At 41.8% G+C, this 12,076-nt stretch overlaps 1 protein-coding gene across 2 annotated transcripts in view; it reads right to left on the bottom strand.

Annotated features, from left to right (window-relative positions):
• DNAJB14 (DnaJ heat shock protein family (Hsp40) member B14) overlaps nucleotides 1-11,690 on the bottom strand; it is a 28,288-nt gene extending 16,598 nt beyond the window's left edge. The window contains exons 1-2 of one of the 2 annotated variants that reach the window (XM_050337771.1): nucleotides 11,364-11,690; nucleotides 5,425-5,599 (exon numbers count right to left, since the gene is read on the bottom strand). In XM_050337771.1, coding sequence (XP_050193728.1) covers nucleotides 5,425-5,599; nucleotides 11,364-11,496 — 308 coding nt within the window. In that variant the 5' untranslated portion in view covers nucleotides 11,497-11,690. Of the gene's footprint in view, nucleotides 1-5,424; nucleotides 5,600-9,485; nucleotides 9,901-11,363 lie in introns of those variants that run through there. The other variant, XM_050337772.1, reaches the window with a different exon arrangement.
• Nucleotides 11,691-12,076: the final 386 nt, after the last annotated feature.

The raw sequence follows: 12,076 nt of genomic DNA, 5'->3' as shown, positions 1-12,076 counted from the left end.
CAGAACTCATCAGCCAGCTTGAAACTGGAGTAACTACCAATTCTGCTTGACACTGGGCTCCTCTCCACGCTCTGACAGCTGGCAGTAGAAGAAGCCCCTCAGGTCCTGAAAAGTCTGTTCTCACCTGCAGAAATTCTGGGGCTACTATCACTGGTTCTCCTGTGACTACAGAATGACGTGATCCTACTGGTGTGCTTGTTGGTTCAGTTTTCAAATCTACAATTCAGATTAGGTCAGCATTGACAGTTTTTATCAGATTAACAAAACCTACTGGAGATGTTTGCATTTCTGTATCAAATACCCACAGCAATCCACAATCATGACGTTTTGAGTATGACTAGGTATTCCAAAGAGCATTCCAAAGCCTCTGTCTACATGCACAGGAACAGCCCTAAAGAGAACTACTTTGACCACAATCTCCAAAGGTTGTGAGGGCAGTCACAATTATTTCTCCCAATGGTAAACTGAACTGAGCAGTGCAGCGAGCAGCAATGTGAATGTTATGATAAAGAACTGAGCAAGAGGAAGCTACACTGACTTCAGATCCTAGAGTTGAGCAGAAAAACACAGTACAGTGCAGACCAATGTCTATACAGGTCAAATTTCCAGTGATGCCAGAGGGCCTGATGCAAATGGTATCTTGCAGCTGAATTGGGAATGTGCCAGTCACAGTTTGGGTGACATAAGCGCGGTCTGCAAAAAATGCTCTAGATTGGGAAGAGGTCACAGCACTGTTGAGAAACTCAAGCTGGTACCAGCATATCCCAAGTTTCTGAAACAAATGCACCAGAAATTTCAGATCTCTGTTGTACTGATAGATTCGATACAACATCTGGGTGCTTGCTGTAGCATGTACCTGATCAGTTTGTTTCTACTGTGTGTATTATATGAAATACTCGAGGCTGTGTTTACATCAGCATACTTTTCTCCAGATTTTATTTAAGCTTTTAGTTAGAAAAAGTGTAGATTAAAGGCAGGAGCTTTCTGACAAAGTCCATCATATCTTCAGTGCTACTTTTCTGTGACAGGCTCTATGAATATGATTTTCACCTTAATTTCTCAACCACTCAACTGGGCTTTTCAACAGTTCATAGAAGTTTTACAGCCTAATTAAAGGCATGTCCTCATTTCTTTGCTCTGTTGGTTTGAGGGTTTTTTCCATTTCAGCACATGTTGATTGTTCTTATTAATCCACTTTCAGTGAATTATCTTCTTGACCCCATGCTAGAAAAGAACCACTATATCTCTTTTTGCTGAATTTGCAGAAGCCTCAGCAGAATGCCTGGAAAGTCAGTCACACAACTTACACTCCTCCTAGTCTGATTCACGAAATGGGTAAAGGCAATTTTTTGGTTTACTATGTGAATTCAAAATCAAACTACTGACTATTCTTAACCATTACTGGATGACACTTAATCTTGCCTTGCAAAGTTTCTACAGAACTCATGCCTCTATTGGTTTGTATCGCAAAGATACAAATATAAAATTTCATTTTTGTGTTTTCTTCCAAGAAGCAGGCACTGACAAGGAAGAAAAAACAGTATTCCAACAAAGTTTTCATAAGACATCAATCCAACTCTAGCATTTTAGCATGGCAGTTACCTTTCAGATGTGAAAAAGGTAATATGTAATATACACTACGGCTTATTCACTAAAAAGAGATCAAAGAGATCAAAGACTATATGAATTTTAAGATAATTTAAAAATAGCCTGTATAAATCATGGAACATATACATATATGTGTCGGAAAGTATTTTTTTAAATCATGTAGCAGACAACAGATAATACACACTTTGCAGCATAAAAAGAAATGGAAAAGATTAATACACAGCACCCAAATGATTCTTTTTTTTTTAATTTTCATGCTAGTCCACAAGAAGGGTCTGCACACTTGGTACTAATGGGCAGATATTATGAACAGAATTTTTCTTAGAGTAATTAAGAACTTCGATAACTTATCCCAACCAGTACTTCTTAAGTGAACTAGAAGAAAAAGTTTAAATTTACTTTTTTTTAAAAAAATGTTTCATTTCTTTATCTCAGCAAAAAATGCTACATGAAAGAGTGAAGGAATTGCTTTAAAGCAAAGATCACAAAATCCAAAAGCAAATTCTCTCTTTTTCTGTTGTGCACACGATTCTCACTCATTTGTCTTAAGTTGACATTGCTCGGGTAGCTTTCAATTGCCAAGAGACTTCTAGGGCACTTGCTCTAACAAGATGTTAAGTCTGCTACGGGTCCTAAGATATTTCTGTCAGTCTCTTGTCAATATCTCTGACATGCAGATCACCTAAAGGTGTTAAGGCAACTCCATCCAGTTCTCAGTGGCAAGAATCATTAAGAAAAAGATGCATGCACTACAGATGGTATTTTCAAAGCACTTCAATTTAAAAGCAGCAAAGTGCTTTGGTACATCTCAAGCTTCAAGCCATCATAAAAAAAAGGGAGCACAGTTCCCACAAGGAAGAAAGCGTTTCCCAGCACTTATGCAATCAGTGGAAATATATTACATCTTACGCTTCTCCCTGTCGAGCAACTTGCAAGCTCATGTAATGCTCTACAGAACTGTTATGGTAGCTTGCTACTGAGTAGTGTCCCCTGTGTATGTGGAAAAAATAAAACCAGCACAGAGGTGCTTGTTTGTACTTATACCTACTCACGTTAATAGGGTAACCCTGATGAAAATTGATGCAGTTAAATGAGTTATATTGCTCCAAGCAAGTCTTCACTATACTTCTTACATCTATTGTCACAAGCAAATTCAAGAAAGCTGGACAACGCCAGGAACTCTAACCAGTGATCCAAGCCAGAGAGCTCAGTCAGTCCCCCTGTCCAACTGCTCACTGAAGTTTACAACAAAAGTGTTGGAAACGGCATGTGTAATTGAAGCAGGAACACTTTTTCTCCACCTACATTCAATTACTAATAAAAACCAAAAACTCCTAGAGGGAAGAATACTTGAGGATAATCACCATCTTTCAAATCATACAAATGCAAACCAACTTTGTTTGTCAATAGTCAAATTCATGGTGAGAGTCAGAATTTATTAAAGTTTGAAGATTTTGCTACCCTGCTATCTAGAAATTTCTTTCCTTACAGGAAGAAAAGACAGAAATCAGGTATGAAACACTATTTAAAGCCACCTCTTTTCACAAAGTATTTCTTTAACCAATTCAAAAGTCTGTAAACCATTCTACTGTGGTATGGCAGAAACATATGGTGGTGACAAGCTCTACTCTCTGAAGAATACCCTCCCCGAGGGGCAAATTTCATTTAACTGGAAAAGTCTGGGGCCTGACTGAAGCAATAACATATGCAGCCTGTCATGTTTCCAGCTAGGAAGCTCATTCTCACTGTGGTTTAACATGAACTTTCTCTCAGCTATCATCACTGAACGTGTTATATTTTTCCATTAAGTTTTAGCCCATTTAGCCATACTTAACTCTGTTCTCATTAACAAGGCACATGTTTTTTAATTCTTAACCACAAATTTTTTAAGTGGTTTGTTGATGTCCACAACTGACAACATGACAAACTTTTCAAAACTTGCAATACGAACTGGAGACTTGCTCTGTTGATCATTGCACATCTAAACCAAAATTCAGTCTCTCTCCAAAGGTTTATAAACTGCTATATTAAAGGGTGGTAGCATTACCCAAGATAAGCGAAGATACTGTTTTAATACGATTTTAAGTGGTATGTAAAATACAAACAAACAAACATGGGTTGTTTTGTAAGCTACTACAATTGCTTATTTTGTAAAGATATCGGTAGGTTTTAAAAACCTGTATTTAATATCCAACATTCAATATTCTCAAGGCAATGTTGTATCAAGATTATCGTCAATGTGCAACTTCTGTGAATACCCCTAACTCTGGTTCTGATCTCAACAAACTGGATGAAGTTTATCTGGCATCTAGGGAATCCCTTCAAGGAAGCAATACCCAATTACACAAAAGCCTACCAGAAAGAAAAATTGGCTCTACTTCATCATTTCAGTCAAGACAAAGCAGACACCATACCTTCTGGTAAAACAAACAAAAAGACAGATCTTGCAGAGAGCCTGATGTCAAAGCAGACTGCAGCTCAGAGTGGCACGTCACAGGTGAGTGAATACTGGCAGTAATAAGAGCCTTCCTTGTAGCAGCATTCTAGAAGTATGTTACATGTCTTAATTTGATCTAAGCCTCATTTTACAGAGGACTTTCTGGGTATTTCTGTCTCACACGTGTGTCTACACACACACATTCTGCACTTATTTTAACAGCTGGTACAAGGTGGCTAAAGATGTACATCCTTATTCGGGTTTCACTTCAGGTGCATCATGAAGAGCAATAACATTAATTAAGCAGAAAATTATGGCAAATGAAACGCTACAGTCAATAACAACACCAAGAGAATAACCATGTCAGAGGTGCTGCTGTCAACCTGTCTGAATGCAAAGCTTCTGTATCAACAAATAAAAGCTACTTTTTCCCCACTGTTAGCACAGCTGAACAGATTATTGAACTTCAGGAAAAGACCCCAAGATAATATCAACAGCAACATGTATTTCACACATGCACACAAAAAAAAACCCTCACAAATTTCTGTTTTGCACTACAGTTCATCCACTCTACACAAACTAGGAGATGACCACTTCTTGATTTCCCTTCATGCTCCCTCAAAAATATTTGGGCTAGGCTTATCTGAAAATACAGGTGGGTTTTGAGGTGTGTAATTTTAGAATCGCTATATCCATACTCCTTTACCAGAAACCAGGGCACATATCAAACAGTATTTTTCTTGCTCCTACAGCCAGCAAGTGTATAGTGATAACATGACTTAGGAGTTCATTGCCTCAAAAGGACATTTTCATTGACTTGTTTCTTTTCGCACATCCTCCTTTCGTGATGCCACCCCATCTCAATACTATCAAGCTGCACTAAGTACAGAGTTTATAATGCAACTCAGACTCTGTGTTTCAGTGCTTCTCAGACACCTTTACTTTCAGAACAAAAGCATTTTAATGCTCATCTGAGACCAGCCTGTACAGTAAGATTAGCTTGAAAATAAACTTCAGGAGTGAGCATGTATCTTCAGCATAAAAGTATTTATTAGAAACACTGTCCTCCAAGTCGTACTACAGAATTTTCATCACTTCTTCCATTTACCATGAGATCTACTTCATAACTATTTTAAGTATAATCATTACATAAAGTAAAACTGATGGTTTAAAGAAAGGAGTATCGTTGTTCTTGCAGACAGTGACAGCATCTCATCTAGTGTTTTTAAAAAACAGCAAAACTCTCCTATTCCTCTCAGCTACCATTCAGTAGAAGTAACTCTTTTAACTAACCTTGAATTTTCTGTGGCTTCTTTAGAGATGCTAAATACATAATACATAGAATGAAAAGCAGTGAACACATTTAAGCAAGGCCATACCTTAAAACTCCTTCCATTTGGTCTTTGGTGTAGCCTTTTCCACTTTCACCTGTAGCAGATGCATTGCTCTCCTTCGTGCTATTGGGCTTACTTTGATCACTGCTACTGGCTGGTTTTCGGCAGTAAGCGCCTCCCCCAGCAGTACTTCCATTCTTCATAATAGCTTCCAACAAAACTATAAAAACAACAGTATATCATGGTATCATTACAGGTATTAGTGATGAAGTCAGGGCTCTCAAGTATCTTACATGAGAGCACCACATTATAAAAAGACCAGCTGCTACATCCTCCTTCCTTTGTCGATCATCACTTTGCACCACAAATGTTTCTGAAGCCAGTCTAGCAGTGCCTTTTCATGGCAAAACTACAGAAAGCTGTTTCGCAATTAGTGACCAAACTCCCCTCTGTCTCTGCCAAGCTACTGTAATACTGGAGAGAATTTGTCCAGGTCCTTCATTTCTAGATGTTTTTTAGAGGCACTGAAAACCTGTGCCTTGGGGTGAAAACATCAGAATGCCTGACTAAGCCACTGTAAATTGAAGCGGAACCAACCTAACACTAAAAAAAACGCAAATTATTCCACACAGAGACCAAGTTCATCTCCAGCACATTTCAGTTGCTATAGTATGTACCTACTTGTAACCTGAGTCATTATTGGCCACAAACTGATGCTCTACTCCTTCCAGGCAATACCAGCTGAAATTCAAACTACTGTTAAAATGCCACAAATAACCCAGGACCGGCCAACTATACCCAACTCAAGACATGAATCTTGAAAACCAGTAAGCTTTTTCTAGATCTTGAATTCCTCTTTCCTTTCACAGTCCAAGAGATGGAAGTTCAACAGTTTTAATAAACATACATTAAATCTGCTTTTCTTCTGGGATATAAGCCCATATTTTGGAGGTAATCTGTCTTACCTATGAATCAGAAACAATATCATTCTAACACAGGGGACTGCATAAAAGCATAATATAGATTCAAGATTATTAAATAGTCCAGCTTTCCTGAAAAGAGATCCCTTCAGAGCAAGATGGCAAACTACATAGGCCGTATTTGTTTCATGATAAATGAGAGTCACTATCTGCATAGAAAAATGCTCTAATAAAAACTGCAAAGGAAAAATGTCCCGTTCATTGTGAAAGCATATTACAGCTTTACTGTTGAAAACACTTTCTTCTAGAAACTAGTGAGAAGATTCCTGAAGAGTTTTGTCCTAAATGAAAAAAAAAAAAAAATTCTCCTCTGCCTAGCATGTCTCTCTTAGAGCAGCAAAAACTGGGATCCTACACATCATAGCTTGTATCTCACTGAATCACAGGAAAGAAAAGAAAGTGGTGCATTGTTTAAAAGGAGAATCACCACTTTCCTAAGATGTGCTTCTTAAATACTCCCCACTATTTACTTTTAAATTCACTTACTGCCCAGTGGTCACAGCAGACTGAAGCCCTGAATAGCTACACTCAGCCTGAACAAAAAAGTCAGCTGACTTCAGTGCTGGTCCTGCACTCGTGCCTGCCTCAGCAGGACTCATCGACTGATCAGATCGGGCTTCTTACTGTAGAAATGAAGAAACAACTAAGATTTAGATGTATAGTTGTAACAGAGGGCATGTTTTCGCTACAAATGAAACGAGGTTCTTGAAAACAGGAGAGCTGTAGTTGCATTGCGGATTATAACTGAAGTACATATTCGGTATTTGCAATACTTGATCCTAGTATCATCTGCTGTGGCGTTTGAAGTTCTGAGGTAAATGAAGCAATTACAACTCCAACGAGGTGACCAGATCTGCAGGTTAAGAACTAACGAAGAACAGAGTTTTGAACAGACTGTGCCCTCAGAATGAAGCATTTTCAGTCCGAATGCACTCCAAACAAGTGCTAACAGAAAAAAAAAAAGATTTTTTTTCTCTATCTGCTGAGTATGACATTTAATATTGGTAGCATGCGGAATCCTACTGAACCAATGTAACCCTGACTTCCCCTCTTGAACTAATGCTCAAAGTTTTGCAACTCCTGCTTTTATACTGGCACTCCTCTAGAAATTTCCCATCCCTGCACCAACACTTATGTAGAATCAGTGTGAGCAATAATGGCAGAAGTGCAGGCATAGGTGATGGTTTGCATTTTTAACATCCAGCGTCTCTTCACGGTGAGTGTAGCTCTAAGTCTCTTAATGAATTGGTTTGGCTGCAGTATACTTTCAACGTTGCTATTTCAACATTGCTATTTCACCTTCTCAGACTTCACAATGGAGCTGCATTGCTGAGAAGACAATGCAGAGTGGTTAAAAAAAATAAAATTCAAATACATAAGTGTGCACTTCTTAAAATAGCAGGACAGCGTAAACAAACGCTATTGTTTCATGTTGAAAAAGAAAATCGTACAAAGGGTATGGGGCCATTGTTTTCTTCACAGGAAAGATACAGTTCAGATATTCAGAAGCAACTTTGACTTTTCCATGTACTGCCAGTGATAAAACCAGCTGTTAGAACTGTAGTACTAACAGTGTATTAAAGAAAGCTTTCACCGTGCATCTATGTATTTTGAAAAAGGACATACAAAGAACCAAAGACTTACTTTGTTAGCAGGTAAGACAACGAATCTTATCTCTGAAAGTGTCTGAAGCCTCTCTTGTGTGTACTATTACCCGCTGTTGAATGAAAGATCCTTGAACTGCATTTGGTTCCATTATGCATTGAACATGAACCCCCCCACCTTCACTAATGGAAGAACTGTTTAATTCAGGATTTGTCCTATTGCAAAAGCCTAAAAGCTAAGGTGACATGCTCCTGAAAAATTTGTTTTTAAAGGCAGCATCAGAAACAGGGCAAGAAAATCTTAAGAAGCACTGAAAAATAAAGTTTCCCTTAACATTGTTTTGTCTTCATTGTTTTGTCTTTGGCACCTAAGTTTGGAAAGGACATCTTGTCCTTTGTTATCTGTAAATCCACTCTAACAAATCTTTTCCAGACAAGCAATTAGTTTCCGTTCAGTTGTAAGATGAATCATTATCAAAAATCAAAACCAAACCATTTTTTGAACAGATGAACTGTAAAACAGTTTTCTAGCAAAGAGTGACGTCAACATAAAACTGCTACTATGAAGTCATTAGCTAAGTATCAGTAAATAAGCACTGACCTTACATTTCACACTAGTAAAGCCTTAAAATAGCACAGCTGCAGTCAGCGTATTTCAGGCAGAAGCTTTGTTTGTCAAAACTAAACTTCACTGATGACTGAACTAGTGCTGAATGCCCTTTAAATGCAAATGTTGCCAAAAGCAAATCACACGTAGTATTGTTTTAGAGACAATAGTTAAAACCCATTCTCTGTCCTTTTATAATCCACTAGGACATTGGGAGGAGGAAGCTCCCACCAGTAGAAGATTCAGCACTACCATTCTCATGGCTTTTATGACTGACAGAACATCGTTTGTGAAACGGTGGGCAATTATTCTCAAAATGATACTGAAGATACAACATATGAAGGATCTGTGACTTCAGTGAGAAATCAGTACAAGCTACCATCTAATTCATACCCCAAAGAGAAAGTAAGTGAGCACAGTGACAACTGGAGTTGCACCATATTGTCCTATCACCGTAAAAACCCAACACACTTTGACTGTAAAATAAGAGTTTGTGTTCAAACTAAAAAGGCTCACAAAAACCTCAACTGTTCTTTCTCTCTAGTGAGTGCTATGGCACATTTTTAACTATGTGAATTATGAATTACAGGGTTTTTTTCTTCAAGTGCCCCCATTTAATTTATCTAGATGTCAATGAGAGTAATTTCATTTGTTCTCAGTCTCTGTAAAATGCCAGTTCTAACGTATTGCACACCTTCCAGCTCCTGTCCTGATAAAGGGACATTCTGTGTCCTTGCAGCTTACTGCATCTTTAGCAAGACCATTTAAGTGCCTCAAAAACTTTAAAACCAAAATAAATTCAATGAGTTGGTTTTGTTTTGGGAGGAAATGAGTTTAAAAGAATTAACAACCTCCATGGCTAGAAAACTGAAGCACAATATTACAGGTTTACAGAGTCCCCTAATTTCTAAGTACCTAGTTCAAATCAGGCCTAGGGTACCACTGAATTTTTTCATTGGTATTAGGGCATCTACAATTCTCATTATCTTCAGATGGAGCTTTAACTGCCCACCAGTTCCACAAATCAGGCCCTTGTTTCAAGCTGAATACCTGAAAAAAGAAGCACAAACAATTAGCCGGTCCCTAACGGAAATGGAGTGACTTATTTAACATCACAGAGAAATTCTGTGAAGCACTTAGTTTCAGGACACAATTCCTCAGATTACAGTCCACTATCATAACCACAAAATCATCTTCTTTCCACCAGGTCTGTACCTCATTTGTGACTCACTTTTACTAATTTCCACAGTGAATAAAGCAAGTGTCCTACAGACAATAGCCTAATTAGCCATCTATTTCTTGCACTGAATACTTTTTAGTGGTGGTTACGTAGTGGCAGTCCTACTTAAAAAAAAAAAAAAACAAATGCTAAAAACAAACCAGATGGAGATTTTTTTTTCTCTGAAAGCTACTGTAACTCTTATCTTGGAGATATAAGAGGGTAATGACCTATGTGAAGCAGACAAAGCTATCTGCTCTCCTTGGTGAAAGAAGCTGAACTGAAACTCTCTACCTTCCTGCCTCCTGACCCACACAGCTTCCAAAAAGCTGAAAGTACGTTCATGCATGTTGTCTTCTCTAGCCACAGACTTTCAGGGGAGTATGGTAACATCTACATTGTCTTGTAGGAAAAAACCAAACACCTGAAAAATTAAACATTGTTAAAAAAAAAAAAAGCACCAGTGAGACCTTCGCTTATTGTTTGCATGTAAAAAGCAAACAGGAGAAAAAAGAGGCCCAAAAACGTTCACTGAATCTGCTCGCCCGACTTAAAAGGCTTTACTACAGAATAAAGTGCAGCAAAGAAAACTTCCAGTCAGGATTTTGCCCCAAAGTCGTGTTCCAGAAATGGCAAATGCTGAGGCCTTTAGGTTGGTACAGAGAACTGAAGTTGTTCCTACTCGTTCCACAGCATAGACCACATAAGTGAGAACCAGAGGAACGCAACAAGTCACTGCTGCGTCCAAAGGTGTTTCCAGCTGACTTCTGGCAGACTGTAACAGGAAGACTCCAAGACAGGTGACAGTTGCAACACACACTGAAACCTCACTATCGTTCCTTTTAAAAATTATTTCTAAAAACTTTTTGCTGGAAAGATGCTAATTCTTTTTTCAATTTTTAGTACAAAATTAATTGTCAGATGAGCCAATGAAGTCCTAGGGGGAGCCACCTATCCCATTTTCCCTAGGAAGGGTGCAATTCCTATGTGCAATTCCTACGTAGCTATGTACAACCAAAAGGGAACCAACAAAACCCAAACTGCAGGTAAATTAGAGAATGAAGACATGGTCCATTCCGGAGCTGCAGCTCTTACTACAAGCTGTTTTCGAGGGGTAATTCACAGTGACAGCAGAAAGGCCAACACAGCCTGTCTCGGCCTGGGGCCTGAAACGTCCCGCTGTTAATCAGGGCTAAGCCTAGTCTGTATGGCTGCGTTTATACCGACGGCTGAGGAAGGAGGGGGAATGCGGGCGAGGCGCTGGGCCGGCCCTGGGGGATACCCTCTGGCGCGGGGGGAACCAAGCCCACTCCTCCGCACCGCCTGACGCCGGAGGCAGGCACTAGTGGGGGGGATCCACCTGCTCTGAGCGCTGCTCCCGGGCACATCTTTCGGCCTCCTTTCCCCGCCGGAGCCCAGCCGGGCTGGCTCTGGGGGCCGGGTCGCGCTCGCCTCGGCCTGCGGGCCCCCCCCGGGGTGCGGGGCCCCCCCGCCGCCCGCCCTCCTGCGGGCCCCGCGCTCGCTGCGGGCTCGTCCCGACGGCGCCGGGCCGCGGGGAGGGGGCCGGGCTTCACCTCGGGCCGTCTCGGTCGGGTAGAGTTTCTGCGCCTTGCCGAGGAAGCGGAGGGCGCGGTCGCGATTCCCGGCCTCCAGCGCCTCCCGCGCGATCCCGATGCACTTCTCGGCCTCGTCCCGGTTCCCCTCCATGGGCTTCTCCTTCCGCCGCCTCCGCCCGCCGCAGCGCAGAGAGAAGGGGCCCGAAGCCAGAGCGGAGGCGGGCGGGGCGGAGGGCCCGCGAGCGGAGCGGGGCGTCGGGCGGAGCTCCCTCCCTCACTCCGCGGGGCTCCCTCGCTCCGCAGGGATCATCCCGCCGCTGCCGCAGCCCCGGCGCCGCTCCACCGGCACCCGCGCGGGCCGCTTCCGGGACCCGCCGCGCATGCGCCGCCCCGCCCGCCCGGGGCTCCGCCGCTCAGCCGGCCGGCAGGGGCGGGGACGGGACGGGAGCACCGGGAAGGGAGCACCGGGATCGTCCCGGCCGGGAGCGACGCTGCCCTGCCCGCACGGCCTCGGGAAGGAGCCGCCACGATGGAAAAAATACCGTGTGCGCTCCCGCACCGCCGTGAGAGGAGCCCAAGAGCTGCCGGTGCTTACGGGGCCTCAGGGTAGCTGTTAGCACCTCGTAACTGCTCCCTGTAATTAGCGACATCGATTACATCCCGGCAAGGACGGCGTTGCCGCGAAGGAAGCGCTCTCGGGCGCTGCTCCAGGGAAGCACCGCAGCGCCAGG

The sequence above is a fragment of the Myiozetetes cayanensis genome, unplaced genomic scaffold, assembly GCF_022539395.1.
Source record: "Myiozetetes cayanensis isolate MyiCay16 unplaced genomic scaffold, myiCay2020 scf7, whole genome shotgun sequence".
NCBI classification, from domain to species: Eukaryota; Metazoa; Chordata; class Aves; order Passeriformes; family Tyrannidae; genus Myiozetetes; species Myiozetetes cayanensis.
This window is presented reverse-complemented; position numbering and strand designations above follow the sequence as displayed.